We start from the raw sequence: 19,355 nt of genomic DNA, 5'->3' as shown, positions 1-19,355 counted from the left end.
ATGGGTGCCTTTCTTCTCGGACTGGAACGAACTAAAGAGGTCCTGGAGCCTGCAGCTGCCCTGGCCCCGGCCTTCCCTCTTAGCTCGGTCGCTGAGGTTCTCCACCTGCTCCCCAGTCCCGCTCAGGGAGAGGCTGCTGGGCCGCCTGGCCAGCGCGGGGCCCAACGTGTGGTCTGATTCCAGGCAGCCACTCTGCCGGGAGGAAGGCTTGTCCGGCCAGGCCAAGCCCTCCCAGAGCTTCGAGAGGTTGGGAGGAGGCAGTGGGACTCAGGACCCAGCAACTGGGGGCTCAGTGAGCCTTACCGGGTCTTCAACTGTGAGGAAAACCCCATCATCTCACAAGGCAACCTCAGTCGTTTTTTAAAGCATTCACCAAAATCACAAATACGGGATGCTGTTCTTTTCTAGAAACAAAGTTTCAGAGGAGAAAACTTAGACCATGCAGACACCAAGAACAAGTTTCCCTTAGATCTCCTAAAATACGTTACCCTACTCTTCCTGTTCTTCCCACCTCAGCACTGGTCTGTGGAGACAGCTGTACTTACATTGGATGTAAATAACTCCGCCACCACATATTTGTAGAGCGACTGAGGATTTCCATTCCCCGCCTCTTCACAGTCCTCAGAAGTAGGCAGTGCCCTCACACCACCCATTGCACAGACCAAGTAAACCAACCAATGGCAAACTAACCGTTTACAGTTTTCAAGGAGCTTCTTCTCCTGCATTATCTCGCTTGATTTTCCCAGACACTAACAATAGCAACGACAGCAACATTTCCTTTTTTTTTTTTTAAAGATTTATTTTTTATTTATTTCTATCCCCTCGGCAGCCCCCCCCCCGCCCCCAGTTGTCTGCTCTCTGTGTCCATTTGCTGCCTGTTCTGTGACCGCTTCTATCCTTATCAGCGGCACAGGAATCTGTGTTTCTTTTTGTTATGTCATCTTGTTGTGTCAGCTCTCCATGTGTGCGGCGCCATTACTGGGCAGGCTGCACTTTCTGTCGCGCTGGGCGGCTCTCCTTACGGGGCGCACTCCTTGCACGTGGGGCTCCCCTACGCAGGGGACACCCCTGCGTGGCAGGACACTCCTTGCGCGCATCAGCACTGCGCATGGGCCAGCTGCACACGTGTCAAGGAGGCCCGGGGTTTGAACCGTGGACCTCCCATGTGGTAGACGGACGCCCTAACCACTGGGCCAAGTCTGCTTCCCTGCATTTCCATTTCTAGAGGAGGTAATAGGGGCTGTCACCATCCCTCCCTAAGAATTTAATTCTGGGCGCCCAGGAGATGATGGACTCCACAGACCTGGGTCATCCCGGAAGCTCTCCCCTCCAGGTCGGCGGAGGCAGGCCCTCGAGGCGCCCCAGAACCTCTCAGGGAGGGATGGAGGCCTCAGAGGCAGGTGAGATCAGGAGGCTCAAGACCAGGATGAGCCAGGGCGTGCACCAGGGCACCTCCCGCCTGCTGACAGGAGACGGCCCTCCAGGCATGGCTGTGCCCTGCTGGCCCTGGCACTGGCCCAGCGGCTTCTGCCAAATGGTCACATCCCATATAACCAACTGTCTTCCTAGCATCCTATTCCAGGTGCCCCCTCTCCCTGCCCCCATTCCTAAACTGGCTTCCGTCCAGCACTGACGCTCGTCTTCTAAATCCACTCAGGTGAAAAGAGTTAGCAGTACCTCACCAAGGCTGCCCCAGAGGTCCTGGGGCACCGAGGCACCTCCTCTCCCTCATCCTAGAACTCGGTGGAGCTCCTGGGGGAGGCACAGCGCCACTGCTGTCCGCCATATTGCTCGGCATCCTAAACTCCTAGGCCCATTTATTTTAAAGGTTATATAACAGCATTTTCAAAGTGCTTTTCGACGCATGCTGCCACTCCAGCCTGACTCTTGTGTAACCTCAGGAAGGATTTGACAGTTCATTGTATCCGTAACTCCATTTCACAGACGAAGAAACTGAGGCACAGCACAGTTAAGTGGATTATCCAAGCCACACAGGTGGATCCCCAACTTCTAGCCTAATTGGTTTTCACTGACCCACATACTGACTCCAAGACTACACTAAAGATTTACATTTGTCCCAGAACTGAAACAAAAGGGGAAATTTTAGGTGGTATAGCTAAGACTACAATAAAAATTAAAAGCAAAACAAAACACAAAGGCATTGGACAGGACAATACAGGAAACCCTCATGCAAACCATGGACTCTAGGCAACTGTATAATTTTAATAATATTCTTTCATCAAGTCTAACACATGTACCACACTAATGCAAGGTGTTAATGGAGGGCAGTTATATGGGAACTCTGCATTTTCTGCATGATCTTTCTGAAAATTTACTACTCCTTTAATAGAATGAATATATATATAAACAAAAAGATTTTGGTGGCTAAACTGGGTCTGGGGGAGTCAGGGCCCCTGAACTACAGTGGTGGACCTGCCCACACGCACAGGAATTGGGCAAGACCCTTAACCACCGTGGGTCTTGTTTTTCACCTCCTCGTCTGTTCTGCATTGAAGCAAAGTCAGGGACTGTGATTGTGTGACTACAGGGGCAACTCCCCAGAAGCACCAGGGAATCTGCTAGTGTCCACAGGAGGAACAGGAGGAGGGGACACGGAACAAGAAGAAGTCAAAGAATAAGGGAGGGGGCACGCTCCAAATTCAGGGGTTTTTCCTAGCTTAGAAGAAGAGGCAGGGCCAGCAGGCTGACACACGGGCCGGGCTGGCTCTGTATTTCTGCCTGTGTGTGTCAGAGAGGAGATGGCTAACAAGTATTGATATAACGTGGTGAGTGTTTTAAACAAAAAACAAAAAACCTCAGCACATACACACAACCAGCTACACGTTTTGGAAGTGAGGAAAACCATGGAGACTAGCTTGAGGGAACTTAGCCGCCAACGCAGCAGAGAGTACCACCTGCTCTAATTAGCAGGTTCCAGGGACTAAATGTCACTTGCTTTTCCACATTGACTTTTGCTTCTCCCCAACTGCCAGAAATCATTTTGGTGGCCAAACTCAGCCAAGATTAAGAAGAAAGAGCCAAAGCATTTCAGAGTTAGAATTGGGGCCCAAACAGAGCCCTCACGACCCACAAGAACAGAGCAAGAAGAGCTCCCTGGCAGTTCCCAGAGGCTGGCCGGCAGCGGGAGAGGGCGGCTCCTGGCACTGGTGCCCGGGCCCGGGCAGGCAGTGAGCGAGGCTGTCTGCTCCCCCGGAACTCTCCCGAAGGCCTGGAAGGACCCTGCCTCCTTTGGTGCCACTGTCCACTCCAGAAGAAAGCGGGCACTACGCGGCTTCCAAAAGAGCCTTCCTGAGAAGGCTGTGGTCTCTGAACGGTCGGGCTTCAGCTGTTCCTCCATGGGTGTGGGTCCCCCAAAGGGGAAGTTTGCTCCAAATTCTGCCAACACAGCTGCAGGAGGCCAAAGCTGAAACGCCTCGGGGAACAGTGACTTTGATACCATCTGCCTGGAAAACAGGCGGCTTCTAATACCCACAGGTCCCCGTGTCCTCCACAGCTCCCAGAAAAGAGGGAAGGACTGTAAAAAGCCACACCACCCTGCAGCTCGTTATCCCCAGGCCACTGACATCTCCCCTCCTCCTGCCTGGGTCTGAAACGCCCGGGGCCCCACTGCAGGTTCAGCAGCGAAGGGTGGGTGGGGTGCCTGGGTCACCGTCACTCGCAGCCTTGGTGAACCTGGGTCGCCAACGTTCCTCTATTTATAGGGTCTCTATGGAAACAGGGCCGGCATTAGAGAGCGAATCACTGTAAAATCCCACAGAGTCTTGCTCTCAGGATACAAAGTAGATGGAGGAAGTCTCCAGTTGCCCAGAAGCAGCTTTGGGGGATGGGGCGGAGGGCAGGCAGGATGGGAGAGGAACCATCACCCCAGGTTTGGCATTGACAACCACAGTGACAGAGAAGAGTGAACAGCTGCAACTGCTCAGGCCCGCTGGGGTTTCCATTGGAAACACAGTGATGAAAGATTTTTGGAATCATTTTTTTCTTCCAAAGCATCACAGTTGACATTAAAAAACAGACTTCAATGCAGGGGCAAATGATTTTCCTTCCCAAATTTCATTTTAATTTCTTGGCCCATTATCGCTTCAAGAATTCTGCCTGGAGCCGATGTAAGTTGGTGAAAGATCACCTTGTCCACCAATTCTTTAGGCAGACTCGCCCCCACGCCGGCAGAGATGGTTTTTATTAAAGCTGCCTGCACAGTGTGCCCTCTCTCTGCCTCACCCATCCTGTCCTACCCATCCTTGGCCGCCTCACTCCTCCATAAAACCCTCTCTCTGATCACCCCGGATTGCTGTGATCACCCCAGCTCTCAACTTCAGGGAAGCTCATTATCTGCATCACTCATTTCAGTTAGTTGTGTACTACCTTGTGACATTGATTCTACAGCTCTCTCAAACTGTTATCCAACTTTTCACTTGCTTATGGGCTGATTCCTCAGTAAGAACATGAGCAACTGGAGGGAAGGAGTCAGGTCTAGAAACCTCTGTATCCCTAATTTGACCCAGCAGAGACTTCAACACAAACATGATATTTTAAATATTAAAATATTAAAGGTATTTTTAAGATATTTCATTATATGCTCGTTTACTTTTGGAGGGGAGCCATCCAAGCCTACAATAACCATTGAGAAAGGTGATTTAATCCTCAGACAACTAGCTTTTCCAAAGATTTCATCTTTTCCAACACTTAAAATGCTCAAACAGGCAGCTCTTTCTTGTGTCTAACCCAGCTCCTTCTTGCTGCGGCTTAAACCCTCGGCTCCATCTATCATGTTAGTAACTGCCAAGATTGAGCTGCCTTGGAATGAGATGGACACAGACCAAGAGGCCTGAACTTGTTTACTGTTCTCACAAATGGCTTAGGGAGGGCGGTGGAAGCTCCTGTTCTCACACCCAGCTTTGTTGTCCAAGGTAGACGTAACGCACTTGGCGAGGCTGGAATAAGGAAGCCTTCAGTCATTGGGTTTGAAAGTCAAAACTGTTTTTCTAACAAAAGTCACAGAACACACCTGCTGTCCCTCAACAGTTTTGTTTCTAACTTATTAACACAAAGAGAGACTTAAGTGTTGGCTGATAAAGGTGGACCTTGTCCAGCCATGACCTCATTCCAAAAAATGCACCACCAAGCCTAGGGGGATTTCCAAGAGAAATGCCATTTCTCAGAAGAGAGATGAAAATAGAGATAAGTTGAGAACTGGCCTCTAAAGCCACTACTGAGGAACCACCTGAGCCTTTTTCTCCAGTCCCTGATAGCCACAGTTTTTTTAAACTTCAACCCCAAATTCAAGTTCTGTCGGATGTTTCACTTCCTTGTCAAGGGAGAGATTCTTGTTAATGGTATTGGCAGTTAAGACACAATTAGATACGCAGATGCTGAGTCTGCAAGACAGCGCTAGAAGAACAACTAGGGCAGCTGGGAATTCATCTAGAACTCAACCTGTGGCAGCATAAGAGAGTCTGGATGGCCACATGCTTTCCCACTGGTCACCAATTCCTCCTGAGCGCACATGTATGGCTGCTGTGAATGTTACTGGGGAGCAATCCTGGGCCTTAGAACCTTCTGCCCACCTCACAGGAGGTGAAGACAAAATAAAACAGTCAAGCTCCGTATTCTTCATCAGCCCCTGTCTTCCTGACTGTTTACAGGTCTGTGAGAGCAACACCCATTCCAGTCAAACAAGCTTGGCACAGGCCCTAGAATCACTTGTACTTGGGAGGAGGTGTAGTTCAGTGGTTTGAGTGTCTGTTTCCGATGTGCAAGGTCCTGGGTTCAATCCCAGGTACATCCTAAGAAACAAACAAAAAAAAGACTTACACTAGCCATCTTGCTTCCCCATTTAGAAAGCCTTTCCCTTTTGTTTGCTAATTAGCACTCTGCTCTTTCTTTAATACCTCACTCTAAAGCCTCCTCCAGCACCTCTCCTGATTAACTCCTATGTTTCTGACAACATTGCATGCTCAATGCATTCTTTTTTAAGATTTATTTTATTTATTTCTCTCCCCTTCCCCCCCCCCCCCAGTTGTCTGTTCTGTGTCCATTTGCTGCGTGTTTCTTCTTTGCCCGCTTCTGTTGTCAGCGGCACGGGAATCTGTGTTTCTTTTTGTTGTGTCATCTTGTTATGTCAGCTCTCCATGTGTGCTGCGCCATTGCTGGGCAGGCTGCACTTTCTTTAGCGCTGGGCAGCTCTCCTTACGGGGCGCACTCCTTGCACATGGGGCTCCCCTATATGGGGGACACCCCTGCGTGGCACGGCACTCTTTGTGAGTATCAGCACTGTGCTTGGGCCAGCTCCACACGGGTCAAGGAGGCCCGGGGTTTGAACCACAGACCTCCCATGCGGTAGATGGACGCCCTAACTGCTGGGCCAAGTCCGCTTCCCATCAAAGCACTCTTACACTTCTGTCCTTCCACCATTTTCTTGCAAGTATTTCATTGTTTGACTGGGAGTTCCCCTGGAGGTGAAGGCAGTGCCTATTGTCAAAGAACTGACTTCCTGTTTCTGAGGAATACCTAAGGTCTTAGGTCTACTTCAGTTCTATCCATGTCCCCTCCTCCCTTTCCGGACCTCCTTCCCCCTCCCCCACCATGAAATCTACCCCAGGGATCCGGCTCCCACTCAAGACTGCAGGAACATATCACTTCCACAGTAGAGCTAGGAGCCTCCCGATGCACCAAGGCCACGGAGAGCCAGATTCTCCTCTCAGAACCCTGCCCTAGGCCCACTATGAAGCAGCTCATCTTCTCCAGTTTAGAGGGGAGTGGATGTAGCTCAAGTGGTTGAATGCCTGCTTCCCACGTATGTGGTCCCGGGTTTGATCCCCACTACCTCCTATAAAAATAAAAATTTTAAAAAGGTGTAGAAACTGAGACCCAGAAGTTTTACCTTGTGCCTTAAAATAAAACAAAACAAGCAAACAAAAAGCAGAGAAAAACTAGCATGCAGGGGCTTCTTGGGAAAATCAATGTTCAATTTCTTGACTTGATAGCGGGTAGATGGGGTGTCTGTTTTGCTACTGTTATTTAAACTGTGTAAATGTCTTCAGACACTTGTATATGCATGCCATATTTCACAATTTAAAACGGCACCTTTTCTATGGAAGGTGTTCAGTATCTGTTGACTGCGAGAACCTATCTCCAGGGGGCTCTGGAGAAACAAGCCATTCATGGGAGCTGAGGCACTTACAGGCATGGGTAAAGTCTGTGAGCCAGCAGGGAGAATCACATAGGGTTTAGCTGTGACTTTCCCTCAGCTCTGCTCTTTGCTCTAAGCAAGCAAGAAGACCAGAGTATGGTGTGAACCAAATGAGCCTTGAGTCAAAATCACAATCAGGACTGAAATAATGGAATTCAGAGCTCCTCCTTTTGCTTCAGGGGAAAAAGATGAATGCTGCTCAGAAGTCCCTGGGGAAATCATGCAGCAGGTGCCAGGGTGAGAGGAAAGAGAACCTCAGGGGGAAGTCCAGGGGAAGGCTCTGGTCCTACACCCAGACCCTCCCTTTCAGGGAAGGCTGAATGTGTGAGGCTGCAAGCGGGATGCATAGAGGCGGGGAGGTTGGCAATTTCCTCCCCTGCCTTCTGGCTTCCACAGTGCATCAAGACAGAACCAGCTTACTTTATATGCAGCCAGTCGCTCATCTCAGACTTCAGAAATATCTATCCCATGCTGTCTTTTTAACAGGAAAATGTGCTTTATGTCTCTTTATGCATTTCCCCCCGAAGCTCCTTCGCCCTCCCATTCTCACTGGAGCGGAGTTTTCCTGCTGGAGAACTCTGGTGTACTTTTGAACAGCCAGTACTCTCTGTGGCCAGCAATTCCAGCATCTCTTCCAAGGCAGCGTGGAAGCTGGTAGTAGCAAAGGAATAGACGATGACCGCAAATGAATCGAGAAATGAACACAAATAGTTAAACAGAACTCCAAGCCACAGGTACCTGGGGATGTGACCCTGAATTGTTGGGTTCCTATAGCAGGAGTGTCTCCAGAGTTCTCCCCTGAAGGTCAGTAAGATGTGTTGTAGTAGCTGAGAAGGCTCTCAAATTATCTGCATGAGCCTCCTGAGGAACAACATCCATTTTCAGATTATTACTTAGCTTTGGTTTTATAATTCCTCTGTTAATTAGTTTTTAACAGTTACTGCTTAGCTTTTTCTTTCTTTTCATTGTTCCTTCCTACCCCATAGCCACAGATCCCAGGTACAGTAGAAATTTATAGTGCAGGGCAAGATGCTCCACCAATCTGAAGGGCCATGGAGGGGAGGCCACGGGAGCCCCTGAACTCTCTGGCTGCCACTAGTTAAGGCATCATCCAGCTCTCTTAGGCAAAAAATAAAATTCTCTCTTCCCCATCCCTCCCCACCCCAGCCTCCATGGAGGTGCTTCAAATGGAGCCTCTTATATTCTGTCCCTCTCTCAAAGATGATTTCCTCCAACACACTAAATCAACACAGCACAATGCCTGAAGCTGTCACAGAGATAGAAGCGGAGACTAAGGGACCAAAAGTTACCTATCTCCAAATTACAGCATGAAAACAAAAGCAAGTCAGAACCACTGCTCTGCCCTGGCCAAACAGAGATATGAGATGGGAGGTGTTAAAAATTAAACTTGCTCCTTTCTGGTACCACCATCAAATCTACAACCAGTCAGCTTCTACTCAATTCCAGAGCCAAAATGATGGAATTTTTCCATTGTTGGAAAACTGTGCCTGGGAAACAAGTTGGAACACACCCCAATATTCCTAGTCCCTTTCTCCAGAAAGAGGCTCAGAAAAGTTGAGTGATTTTCCTGAGACCACACAACAGATCAGATTGTAACGGCCCCTGACTTTGCACCTGGTTCTGACGTCCCTGCCTGTAAACATGTTGTGATGAAGTTGACAGAGATAAACAGGAAAAGGCCCTGCTTGTTTCCCATGCTCCCACTGAGCTATGCCTTCTCCTCTTCACTGTTGGCCTTGGTCCAAGTGGCTGTAATCAACCCGAGGAGTATTTTATCTCTAGGTGGCTCCTATTCTCACACCTGATAGCAACTTTGGTTCAGGGACGTTCAGCAGTTAATATCAAGTGCAAAGTTGCTGCTACATCTGCCCCTGAGCGGAATGAGGACATTGCCATAAAAAGGGGAAAAGATGATAGAGGAGTGTGGAGATGAACAAGCTTCTTAAGGCTGCTTTATCCACAGAGACAAAGACACTGCGGCCCCATACCAGAACAGCCCACCTTCCCTTATGAAGGGAGCGCAGGTGGCGGGGTGGGCCAGGGGTGGGAGAATAAATGGAGCCAGCAGTCTCTACTTGGGCTTGCAATCTATGAGCTGGAGAGTGGGGAGGTTTCCAAAGCTGCCCCTCATAGACTCCCATCTGGTCAAGGAACCAAGGTTTGGGGCCAGACTCACTGGGACCAGCCCACACCAAGGGTGAAGTCCATAAGAGAAGGCTCAGTGCCTCCACATGACAGCATCAGGATTCCCTGTTCCCTTTGTCATCTCACTTGAAACAGGAACTGCACCTCCTGACGAAAGAGTAGGCTCAGGGGTGACAGCTGGGATAGACACCTTGAGCCCGACTAAGACGCAGCCTCCCTGTGCCAAGCCTACCCAATGGAGCTCATCTTTTAGACATAAGGTTAGTCCTGAGCCTCTGAAAAGGGCAGCAGCAGAACCAGAGGTTAGATTTTAATAACTAGCACAATTTTTAACAAGTACACACTACAAGGAGCTGGCTGTCTTCCTTCTTGTCCCTCCCCAAGGAACACAGACAGGTAACATACATAGGTAAGAGCACACTCACCTGCGCCCCAGTGGCTTCCTGACTCTGAGCTGCTCAGACCAAACGAGGAATGTCATTGGCTTATTCTGGAGAGCTCCTTAGTGGCTGCTGCCATAGGATACAGGCTTTACTTAACGTAACCTGGTCCCTTCCCCTCCCCTAGCCCAGACCCTGCACCCCTCCAGAGAAAATCTCTCCGAGGCATCAGTCTCCAAGGCATCTAAGTTCCTTCCTCGGGCTGACATCTCTCTCAGCCCCCTCGTGAGCTGGCTTGAGAAGCCTGGGCCTGCAGTCCCTGTGGCAGCTCCAAAGGTGCATTATTTATTTCGGCTGCTGTTTTAATTGATATATATCTTCACAGCTCAGCAATTGTTTCAGCAACCTCACGCCAGAAAACAAACGACTCCCAGCTGCATGTGAAAGCTCTTTCAGGCTCTAGTTCTAGCTGCCGGCTCAGCATGTGTGCAACTTGAACCGAGGCCCCAGACCAACCCAAGCGCCACTTGAGCCACCTGTCAGTTCTCCACCCTGGGGGCTGGTATGGCAGGCAGTCAAAGATCTCTAAGCACTAGCTTAACCTCTGGCTCCACCTAACGGCAGGAAACCACAGCCCCCTTTCACAGATGGACAAACTGAGCTCCAGGAAGGTCCTCAAAGAACCCACAAGGAGGAAACTAATTCAGCCACGGAAACGGAGGGTCGCCGTTTGCCTCCCACACGGCAATTTTTCTTCCCCTGCTAGCCTACCAGAGGGAAAGTGATGTCAACGTTTTAGTTAGCATCCAGCCCTTTGTCTGCGAATAGCACTTCACACACATTATTCAGTCTTCTCAGATGGGTGAGTCACTAGAACGTCTGCTGTATAATGGGGAACAAACCCAGAGGCCTGAAATGTAGCTGAAAGACGCACAGATGGTACCTGACGTCCAGCTTAGGGTTCTAACCGAGCAGCCGTTCATCCTCTCGGCCCTCCGCCCGCCTTCCCCGTCACTTTTATCCCGTTAAAGCACTTGTGCGAGGGGTGGCGAACGCTAAGTCGCTGGCTGGGCTTGCCGGGGGAGGATGCGCGCTCACCTTTAAATCAGGAGGCTTGCTTCGGGCACCCGGGTTGGGCGCCGCGGCAGCACCCACATCTGAAGTTGGCCCGCCAGCGGAGTTAGCACCCGTGCCCTCCCCAGGCCGGAGGTCGGCGCCCGGCAGGTGGCAAGCAGCGTCTTCCAGCCCAGCTCCATCCTCCTCGCCCTGCTGTTGCTGGAGCTCGTCGGATGTGCACCTCTTCATGGTGTATGTGGGTCGGCAAGGGGAATCCGTCCTTCCAGCGCGCCGTCTTGGTGGACACCGCACCCCCTCTCACACTCAGAAATGAGGCCGGGGCGTTCGAGTATTAGGAAGGGAAGGCAGTGTAAATTCTTAAATTAAAAAATATATGTATATATTTTAAAAAGAGGATGTGGGAGGGGCGAGGAAGGGGAGCCTTGGTTACAGCTTGGAATAGTTCCCTACGACCTGAGGAGTAGCAGGCAGGTCACAGTCGAGGCCGGACAGCAGGAGTCCTTGAGCAGTCACTGGTCGGGGAGGGGCAAGACTGCCCCCGACCCCCAAACTTTCTGATTCAGGCATGGGCAGGGCGGAGGGAGGCTGGGCTGCACAGCGCATCCTTCCCAGCGTGCCGGGCTGCCGGGCGAGCCAGGGCATGGGACGGCCAGCCGGGCAGGTCCCCGTCGGCCGCCCTCGGAGCCGGCTGCAGCTCCCGGCTCCGCCGCACGGCCCCCGCCCCGCCTGGGCCGGCAGCGGAGCCCGCACCGCGCCCGGCCCCCTCCCCGGGCCGCCGCGCAGCCTGCTGCAAAGCCGGGGCCCGCGCCCGAGCCCAGCGGCGAGCGCGCAACCTACCCCGCCCCTCCGTCTGCCTCCGCCGAGGAGGGGCAAGGCGAGACAAAGAGGGAGTGACAACGGCAACGAGCCAATAGGAAGCCCGAAGAGCGGAGGGGGCGTCTCTAGGCGACGTTTTTAGGATTGGTTGCACTGTGCGATCCCCCAGGAGAAGTCTGGAAGGCGATGTTGCTGCGTTTTAGCACTGCGGAGAGCGGGCTGCGGAGCAGGAGGGGGGCGGCGGGAGATGGGCGACGCGAGTGTTGCAGATGCTTGAGGGACCCTCTCAGTGTGGGCACTCCTGGGATTTTCCCCACCCACTCGTTTTATTTGGCGGGGTGGAGGCACAATAAGTATGTTTATCATTACTGCCTTTTTTTCTTCTTCTCTAACTTTGCACATTAGATTATATACATCCCTTCAATGAGTGTGACACCGATCCCCTCCAGTGTACTTGGTCGGAGTTCACAAACTTATTCTTAACAGTTTGAGCTGCAAAGGAGATGGGGCGTCTGTCCCATCGCCCCTCCCCCACCTTAGTACTTATTTCATGACTCATTGCTTACCTTTAGGCTCAGATACTGAAAAGCACTTTCTATTTTTTAAATTATTATTACCTGTATTTTTAAAAAATTATTTATTTTAAAGAAACTTTACATAAATGTTACATAAAAAATACAGAGGCTTCCCATATTCCCCCCTCCCTCCTCCTCCCACACTGTCCCATATTAACAACATCCTTCGTTAGTGTGGTACATTTGTTACCACTGATGAACACATATTAAATATATTGCCATTAACAGTGGATTATAGTTTATGTTAGTTAACACTCTGTCCTGTGCAATTTTTTAAGTTATGACAAAATATATAATGGCCTGTATCTGTCATAGCAATGTCATGCAGGACAACTCCAATGTTCTGAAAATACCCCTCATTATACCTATTTTTCCCTCTCCCTCCCCTCAGAACCTCAGGTGGCCACTGCCTTTAATCAATAAAAGTTCTTCCATTGTTAGAATAACAATAAGTCTATAGTAGAATAATAGTAAGTCTACTTTAAGCCATTGTTTATTCCCCAATCTTGAAGATTTGGGAATGGTGATGACCACTCTGCTTCTAATTGAGAAGGGGCTTAGATCTCATGGGGCAGATGAATGGAACACTCTCGCTTGCAGTTGCAGACTCTCTGTTCCTTGGGATGGACGCTGTCCATCATCATCACCTCGTTTGTTGTCTTCGGTGAATCCAGTGAACTGGAGAGTAGGTGTTGCAACCCTGCTGAGATTCAGGGCCCCAACTGGCACATGGACAGACCAAAGGTTTAGGTCTCTTGGACACACATCTATCAAGTATAGTACTAACTAAGGTTCAGGTAGAAGGGGCAGAAGAGCCATTTGTAGGAAAACCACAAATTAGTCCAACCCTGTCACAATGGGGAGCATAGTTCCAAATTAAGGCCCACTGGCAGGGTGCCTGAACTGTCTGACAGCACGAACAGTTCAGAACTCCAGAACTGTCTGCCCTGTCTATAGTGTCTGGATGTCTCGAGAACCCCGGGGAGTCCCACTGTTTGAGGCAATATTTACTGTGGCAGTCAGTGAGATCCTGCAGAGATGTGCATAAGCAGAACCTCTGGAATGACCTTCTGACTCACTTTGAAATCTCTTAGCCATAAGAATTCATTAGTATTTACCATTTCCCCCTTATGCTGAAGGTCTTTTTCCAGGTGCATTACTAGTTGGCACTTGGTAGTTATCCCTCAGTGCCAGAGAGGCTCATCCCCAGGAGTGATGTCCCCATGCTGGGGTGCGTGTGTGTGTGTGTGGGGGGGTAAGTACTTCCTATTTAAACACAATAATGTATGTGAGAGTTCCTTGCAAACTGTGAGCATCATTTGAACAAGAAAGGTTCTTCATGGCAGGTGGAGGAATGCTCTCTCTTTTTTCCCATTAACACTCAGCCAAAGTGTGCTGAGCAAACTGGAGGCAGAAGAGAGCCAGTGCTGGGGTCCTCATGACATGGAGCCTAGTAATAATAACCCCATATGAGTGCCTTTTGCATGCCTATTGAGGCTAAGGTGGGCTTTGTCCATCCAGCAGCCTGGTCCAATGGTTCTAAGCAGGGTCCTGACTGAAGCACCAGCATCATCTGGAAACTTGACCAAAATGAAAATTATCAGGGACCATCCAGACCTACTGAATCATAAGCAGTGGGCCCAGAAATCTGTTTTAACGAGCCCTACAGGTGATTCTGATGCATGCTAAAATTTGAGAATTACTGGCTTAGACTGTGAAGGGGCCGTTCAGTCTCTGAGTCATGGGGATGCTCTCTAAAGGATTTTACAGTTTACCAATCTTTCACTCCCATCATGCCATTCTAGCCTCCAACATTCCTGTGAGTCTGTGAGTTTCCTGGCTCTCAGTTCCATCTTCTTCCCCTTCCAACCACTCATTTTAATGTGTATTCTCTAAGAGACTATGTTGTTAAGAATTTCCTTCAGTAAAGCAACTACCTTCTAAACCAGGCAGCTCCGTTTTCAGAAAACAGGGGTTTAAGATGAGCTAGGAATGTAGAACCACCCCCACACCCACTATCCAGCATCAGACAGAGTGTGGAAACACAAAGCTTTGCACCTCTAGCATTTTCAATGATGGAAAGGCAAAATGCCTGCATAGACAGCAGCAAGACTAGACAGAACCCATGGGGGCAGATTCCCCTTATGCCATATGTCAGGCAGAGGAATCTAGTGCCTCCTGCCTGTGTTGCACCTGAGAAGTGTAGAAGTGTAAGGGCCCCACAAATCTAGGGCAAGTCTTGGGCAGCAAGCAGTGGCCAGCAAATGGTGAGCACATATTGGCACATGTTCATGACCTGACTCTAAGCTGAAGAAAAGTGGGTGGGATTAGGTGTGTATTTTAAAGGAAAAAGACCATTATTTTGAATCATTCCTCATTTCTATACTACATTGAAGTTGGCTTTAAGTTTGATTTTTATATTTCCTTTCTTTTTTTTTAAAGATTTATTTTTCATTTATTTCTCTCCCCTTCCCTCCCCCCCCCTAGTTGTCTGCTCTCTGTGTCCATTCGCTGTGTGTTCTTCTGTGTCTGCTTGTATTCTTGTCAGTGGCACCCAAAATCTGTGTCTCATTTTGTTGCATCATCTTGCTGTGTCAGCTCTCTGTGTGTGCGGCACCACTCCTGGGCAGGCTGCACTTTTTTCGCGGCTCTCCTTACAGGGTACACTCCTTGCGCATGGGGCTCCCCTACGCTGGGGACACCCCTGCCGTAGCACAGCACTCCTTGTGCGCATCAGTGCTAAGCGTGGGTCAGCTCATCACACGGGTCAGAAGGCCCTGGGTTTGAACCTTGGACCTCCCATGTGGCCGGGGGGCACTCTATCCATTGAGCCAAATCTGCTTCCCTGACTTATATTTTCATAGACATATAACATGAAGGCCAAATTTCCTTTTTGTGGACACATTTAGCAAGGTATGATGCACACCAACAAAAATGCCTGTGGTGTATGTCATGAAATCAGCTAATACTTTATATTCTATTTTGGACAGGCAGGGTAGCATACTAGTTAAGAGTTCAGGTTCTGTGGTCACAGTGCATGGGGGCAAATCCTGGCTCTTTTATCCCTGACCACGTGATGGAGGGCAAGTTATCTAACCTCTTTAGATCCAGGTTTCCTCATTTGGAAAGTGGGGGAAATAACAGTACCTATCAAAGGGTGTTGGGGAACATATGCAAAGCACTTGGAACATTTCCTGGCATACAGTGAGGTCCTTAGATATTATCACAGATGTCACCCAACTTCAAAAAGGCTGCACTTTCACTCTGATGGTTCTATCCTTGAGAGTTCAGGTGTGTCCCACACATTTCTGACTTTCATTGAGTGTCATATTACTGAGTAAATATGCTGTTGTCGAAGACATTTGGGTGGGAAGTCTGTGTAGAGACCTGTGTTATCTACAACCACCTGTTTGAAGCTGATGACAATTTTCATCAGCCATAGTAAATTCAAGGGTATTTAAGATAAATAGAACTGCAAGTACTTTGACTAAATGACATTTTACTGAAAGAATTAGATTGTTCCATTGACCAAAGTTTCTTTGGGAAAATATAGGCATATACTATGAGGTTTTGATGTTTAAGATAAAACAAAAATTTGCAGATTTACAATGTGAGAAATGATACACACCATGTAGGAATAACATTTTTCATTTTGTTTTTGGCACAACTAGTTAATCACAGATAAATAACATGGTGTAGTAGGAAGATCACTGGTCTTGGTGTTAGAAAAATCTATGTAAGAATAGAATTCTGGTTCTGTTTCTTCTTGTGTGTTCTTGGGTAACCAAATGGTTTACCCTCTCAACCTAGGTTTTCTTCTCTATAACTAGGAGCTAATGATACCTGTCCTCACAGAGTTTTTGTGAGTATTAAACTAGATAAAGCATGTGAAAATGTTTAATACATAGCCCATGATAGATTCACTTGATAGTATGTGCTCTCATAATACACGCTCAGTAAACCTGAAAGAAATAAAAAAATTTCCCAGGTCTCCTATCACCACACAAGAAAAACAAAATTATTCCAAAGAAAATTAATGCTTTTTGTGAACCAAGATCCCAGTTAGGCTAATGAAAGCCCCTCTCCCCCAAACCAGCACTTCTATAAACAAGGAAGATAAAGAGCAGATTTATGGCATCCTGCTCCCTGTCAAAAACCAGTTCCTATAGTTTGAAACACTGATAAAGCCTTAATTATAGAGGGTAAAGTTCCAAGATCAACAGTGTGAGGTAGGTTTTTTTGTTTTGTAAAAGCAATTAATCTCAGAAATAGAAGGACTCTCTTTTTGCCACTAGCAAGAGGCTTGTAGATCATCCCAAAATATTCTTTTTTGTACTCTGTAGGAATTTTAAAGAAAACAAAAAAGTATTTTAACTATCAAATGAGTAGGTAGTTGTCAGAGAGTTATTTTAAGATTTAACATGCCAAATACAGTGCTTGGAGGGTACAAATACACTCCAGAGGGACTAGACATAATAATTTTGATCACTGCATTTTGATACTAGCATCATTACAAATATTCCTTTGTTAATGCAATTTTATTCTCTTTCTGTTAGAGATTTCCACTTGCATGTGAAGCTCTCCTTAAAAGAAATTGGGTTCTCTTGGATCAGGAGTAAGCTATGCAAATGATCACCGAGGAGATTGGCTGGATTGTTGATGACATCACAATCCCACCACCTAAATTCGAGCTTACTATTGGCTTTTGTAAGAGGCAGGGGGACTGGGAAGGCTCTGCATCACGCCTGAGGTGGAGAAGGCTCTGACTCCTAAAGACCTATCCGGTCTCTGGGTGGTGACCCATCATTTTCAGTGGTTCCACAGTCAGTGTGGATATGGAACTTTCTGACCCCCAAAATGACTTCATTTATTATCTTGAAGCAAAAGATTTTATTTTCGCTATTTTATCAGGAGAAAATGGAAGTGGCGATATCAGGCAGGGAACGTGGGAGTTTTTCTAAACCATCTGGAGGATTTTTCAACGGCTTTCATGTCTAGTGTAAATTGGTTTTTCTTCCCTGAGCAACCACAAACTTGAATTGGACTGCTTATAAAGGTTATTGCTGTTTTTGTTGCCATCTCTCTTTTTCACTGTTAGGTACCCAGAAACCTCACAAAAGTCATACACATTCTTCAAAGAAAATTTGAAAAACTCAGTAAAGTTAAAGGATGAAAATAAGCATCTTTCAAACATAAGCAATGTTAACATTCTTGAGAGGTTGTTTCATTCTTTTCTCAATTAAACTGGAGTTTTTTTAAAAACAGCTGTAATCTAAAAATAGAATTGTAAATTTTATCCTTTTTATTTTAAATTCATGCATTTTCCATAGGCTATTACAGAAGCATTTTCCATGTTACTTTTCCATATGTTATTAGACATATTTATATATGTGTTAGTAAACATTTTTAGTGACTGCTTAATATTCAATCAAGTGAATATATCATGGTTTATTTAAGCACTGTTCACCTTATTCTTTGACACTTAGTTGTTACAATTCTTCCGCCTTTAGAACTAAAGCTCAGGAGAGCAGATGTGGCTCAAGCAATTGGGTGCCCACCTTCCACATGGGAGGTCCCAGGTTCAGTTCCCAGTGCCTCCTGAGGAAGATGAGCAGACAGAGGAGGAAGTCATCTCAGGGGAATAAAATAATAATAATAATAAATAAAATAAAAAGAGAGAGAAAGAAAGCTCAGGGAGCAGATGTGGGTCAAGTGGTTGAACACCTGCTTCCCACATGGGAGGTCCCGGGTTAGGTTCCTGGTGCCTCCTAAAAACAAAAAAAACAAGCAAGCAAACAAACTCACGGGAGCCAATGTGGCTTAGTGGTTGAGTGCCAGCTTCCCACACACACAGTTCTGGGTTCATTCCCCAGCTCTGGTAGCTCAAAATAAAGAGAGAAAGAGGGAGAGAGAGAGAAAGCAAGCAAGCTCAGTCACAATATTTATGCATAAATTTTATGTATTTTTCCTCCATAGCATAGAATCTTTGATATATAACTGGCAATGTTTCAAAGGAATAAGAAAACCCAGATTTTCACTCTTGTGATCATTTTTCTCTCAGCATCTCTAAGACCTACACAGGAGATCCCAATGTCTGTCTCATTCCAGTACCACTGAATCTCTTATCTGTAATATGAAAATCTGTGCATTCAGGTAGGATGCATAGTCCTCATTTCAGATGTTTGTTGACCCTCAGTGATGCGAGAAATTTGCAGTAATCATGACTGTGAACAGAGTGGGTTTGTGAGGAAAAAACTTAAACCCTGATTGTACTGTTCTGTGCAAAAGCCTGGGACTTAGAAAAAGACTGCTTTGTGTCCTTTCCCTTCTCTATAGGGAATCCATACAAGCCTTTGGACAATCTGTTACTTAAAACTGAAAATGCTAGACCTTAAAAAAAAATACAACAGAAGGGAAGAAAGAAAGAAAGAATCCCAGTTTTCCTCAGAAAGAATAATCAATTGATTATTATTTAACATCTGATGGTAAATGCCTATGGCAGTTCCATCTATTATTACTCTTAGAGTAATAAAAGCAAGCAGATACCATTTGAAGATTATCACAAGATGTTAGGCATTTTGCCAGTAACCATGTGAACACTCTTATTTACTTAATTTCCACAGCAATCCGGCATGGTAAGTGTTATTCTTGCTCTATATAGTGAGAAACAGACTCAGTGAGGATACGGAACTTACATTGGCCAGAGACCTAGACTCAGTTCTGTCTGATTGCAAAGCCAAGAAGAGTAATAGCTCACCCTGTCATGGCTCACCTACAATTCTGAGCCACTCCTGGGTGAAGAATTTATCCATGAGTATTAGTCAACAACATACATTCAAATATATATATATATATATTTTTTTTTTAAGATTTATTTTTATTTATTTATTTCTCTCCCCTTCCCCCTCTCCCCCCAGTTGTCTGTTCTCTGTGTCCATTTTGCTGCGTGTTCTTCTTTGTCCGCTTCTGTTGTTGTCAGTGGCACGGGAATCTGTGTCTCTTTTTGTTGCATTGTCTTGCTGCGTCAGTTCTCCGTGTGTGTGGTGCCATTCCTGGGCAGGCTGCACTTTCTTTTCACGCTGGGCGGCTCTCCTTACGAGGCGCACTCCTTGCGCGTGGGGCTCCCCT

General features: G+C 47.4%; 1 protein-coding gene across 2 annotated transcripts in view; it reads right to left on the bottom strand.

Moving 5' to 3' along the window:
• The window catches only part of TMCC2 (transmembrane and coiled-coil domain family 2), a 37,429-nt gene extending 25,802 nt beyond the window's left edge, over nt 1-11,627 (bottom strand). The window contains exon 1 of one of the 2 annotated variants that reach the window (XM_058275082.2): nt 10,858-11,627. In XM_058275082.2, coding sequence (XP_058131065.1) covers nt 10,858-11,064 — 207 coding nt within the window. In that variant the 5' untranslated portion in view covers nt 11,065-11,627. Of the gene's footprint in view, nt 1-9,804; nt 10,454-10,857 lie in introns of those variants that run through there. The other variant, XM_004464752.5, reaches the window with a different exon arrangement.
• Nucleotides 11,628-19,355: the final 7,728 nt, after the last annotated feature.

Source organism: Dasypus novemcinctus, chromosome 13 (assembly GCF_030445035.2).
Source record: "Dasypus novemcinctus isolate mDasNov1 chromosome 13, mDasNov1.1.hap2, whole genome shotgun sequence".
In the NCBI taxonomy this organism is placed as follows: domain Eukaryota; kingdom Metazoa; phylum Chordata; class Mammalia; order Cingulata; family Dasypodidae; genus Dasypus; species Dasypus novemcinctus.
Note: the sequence above shows the minus strand (reverse complement) of the source record. Positions and strands in the feature narration are given on the sequence as shown.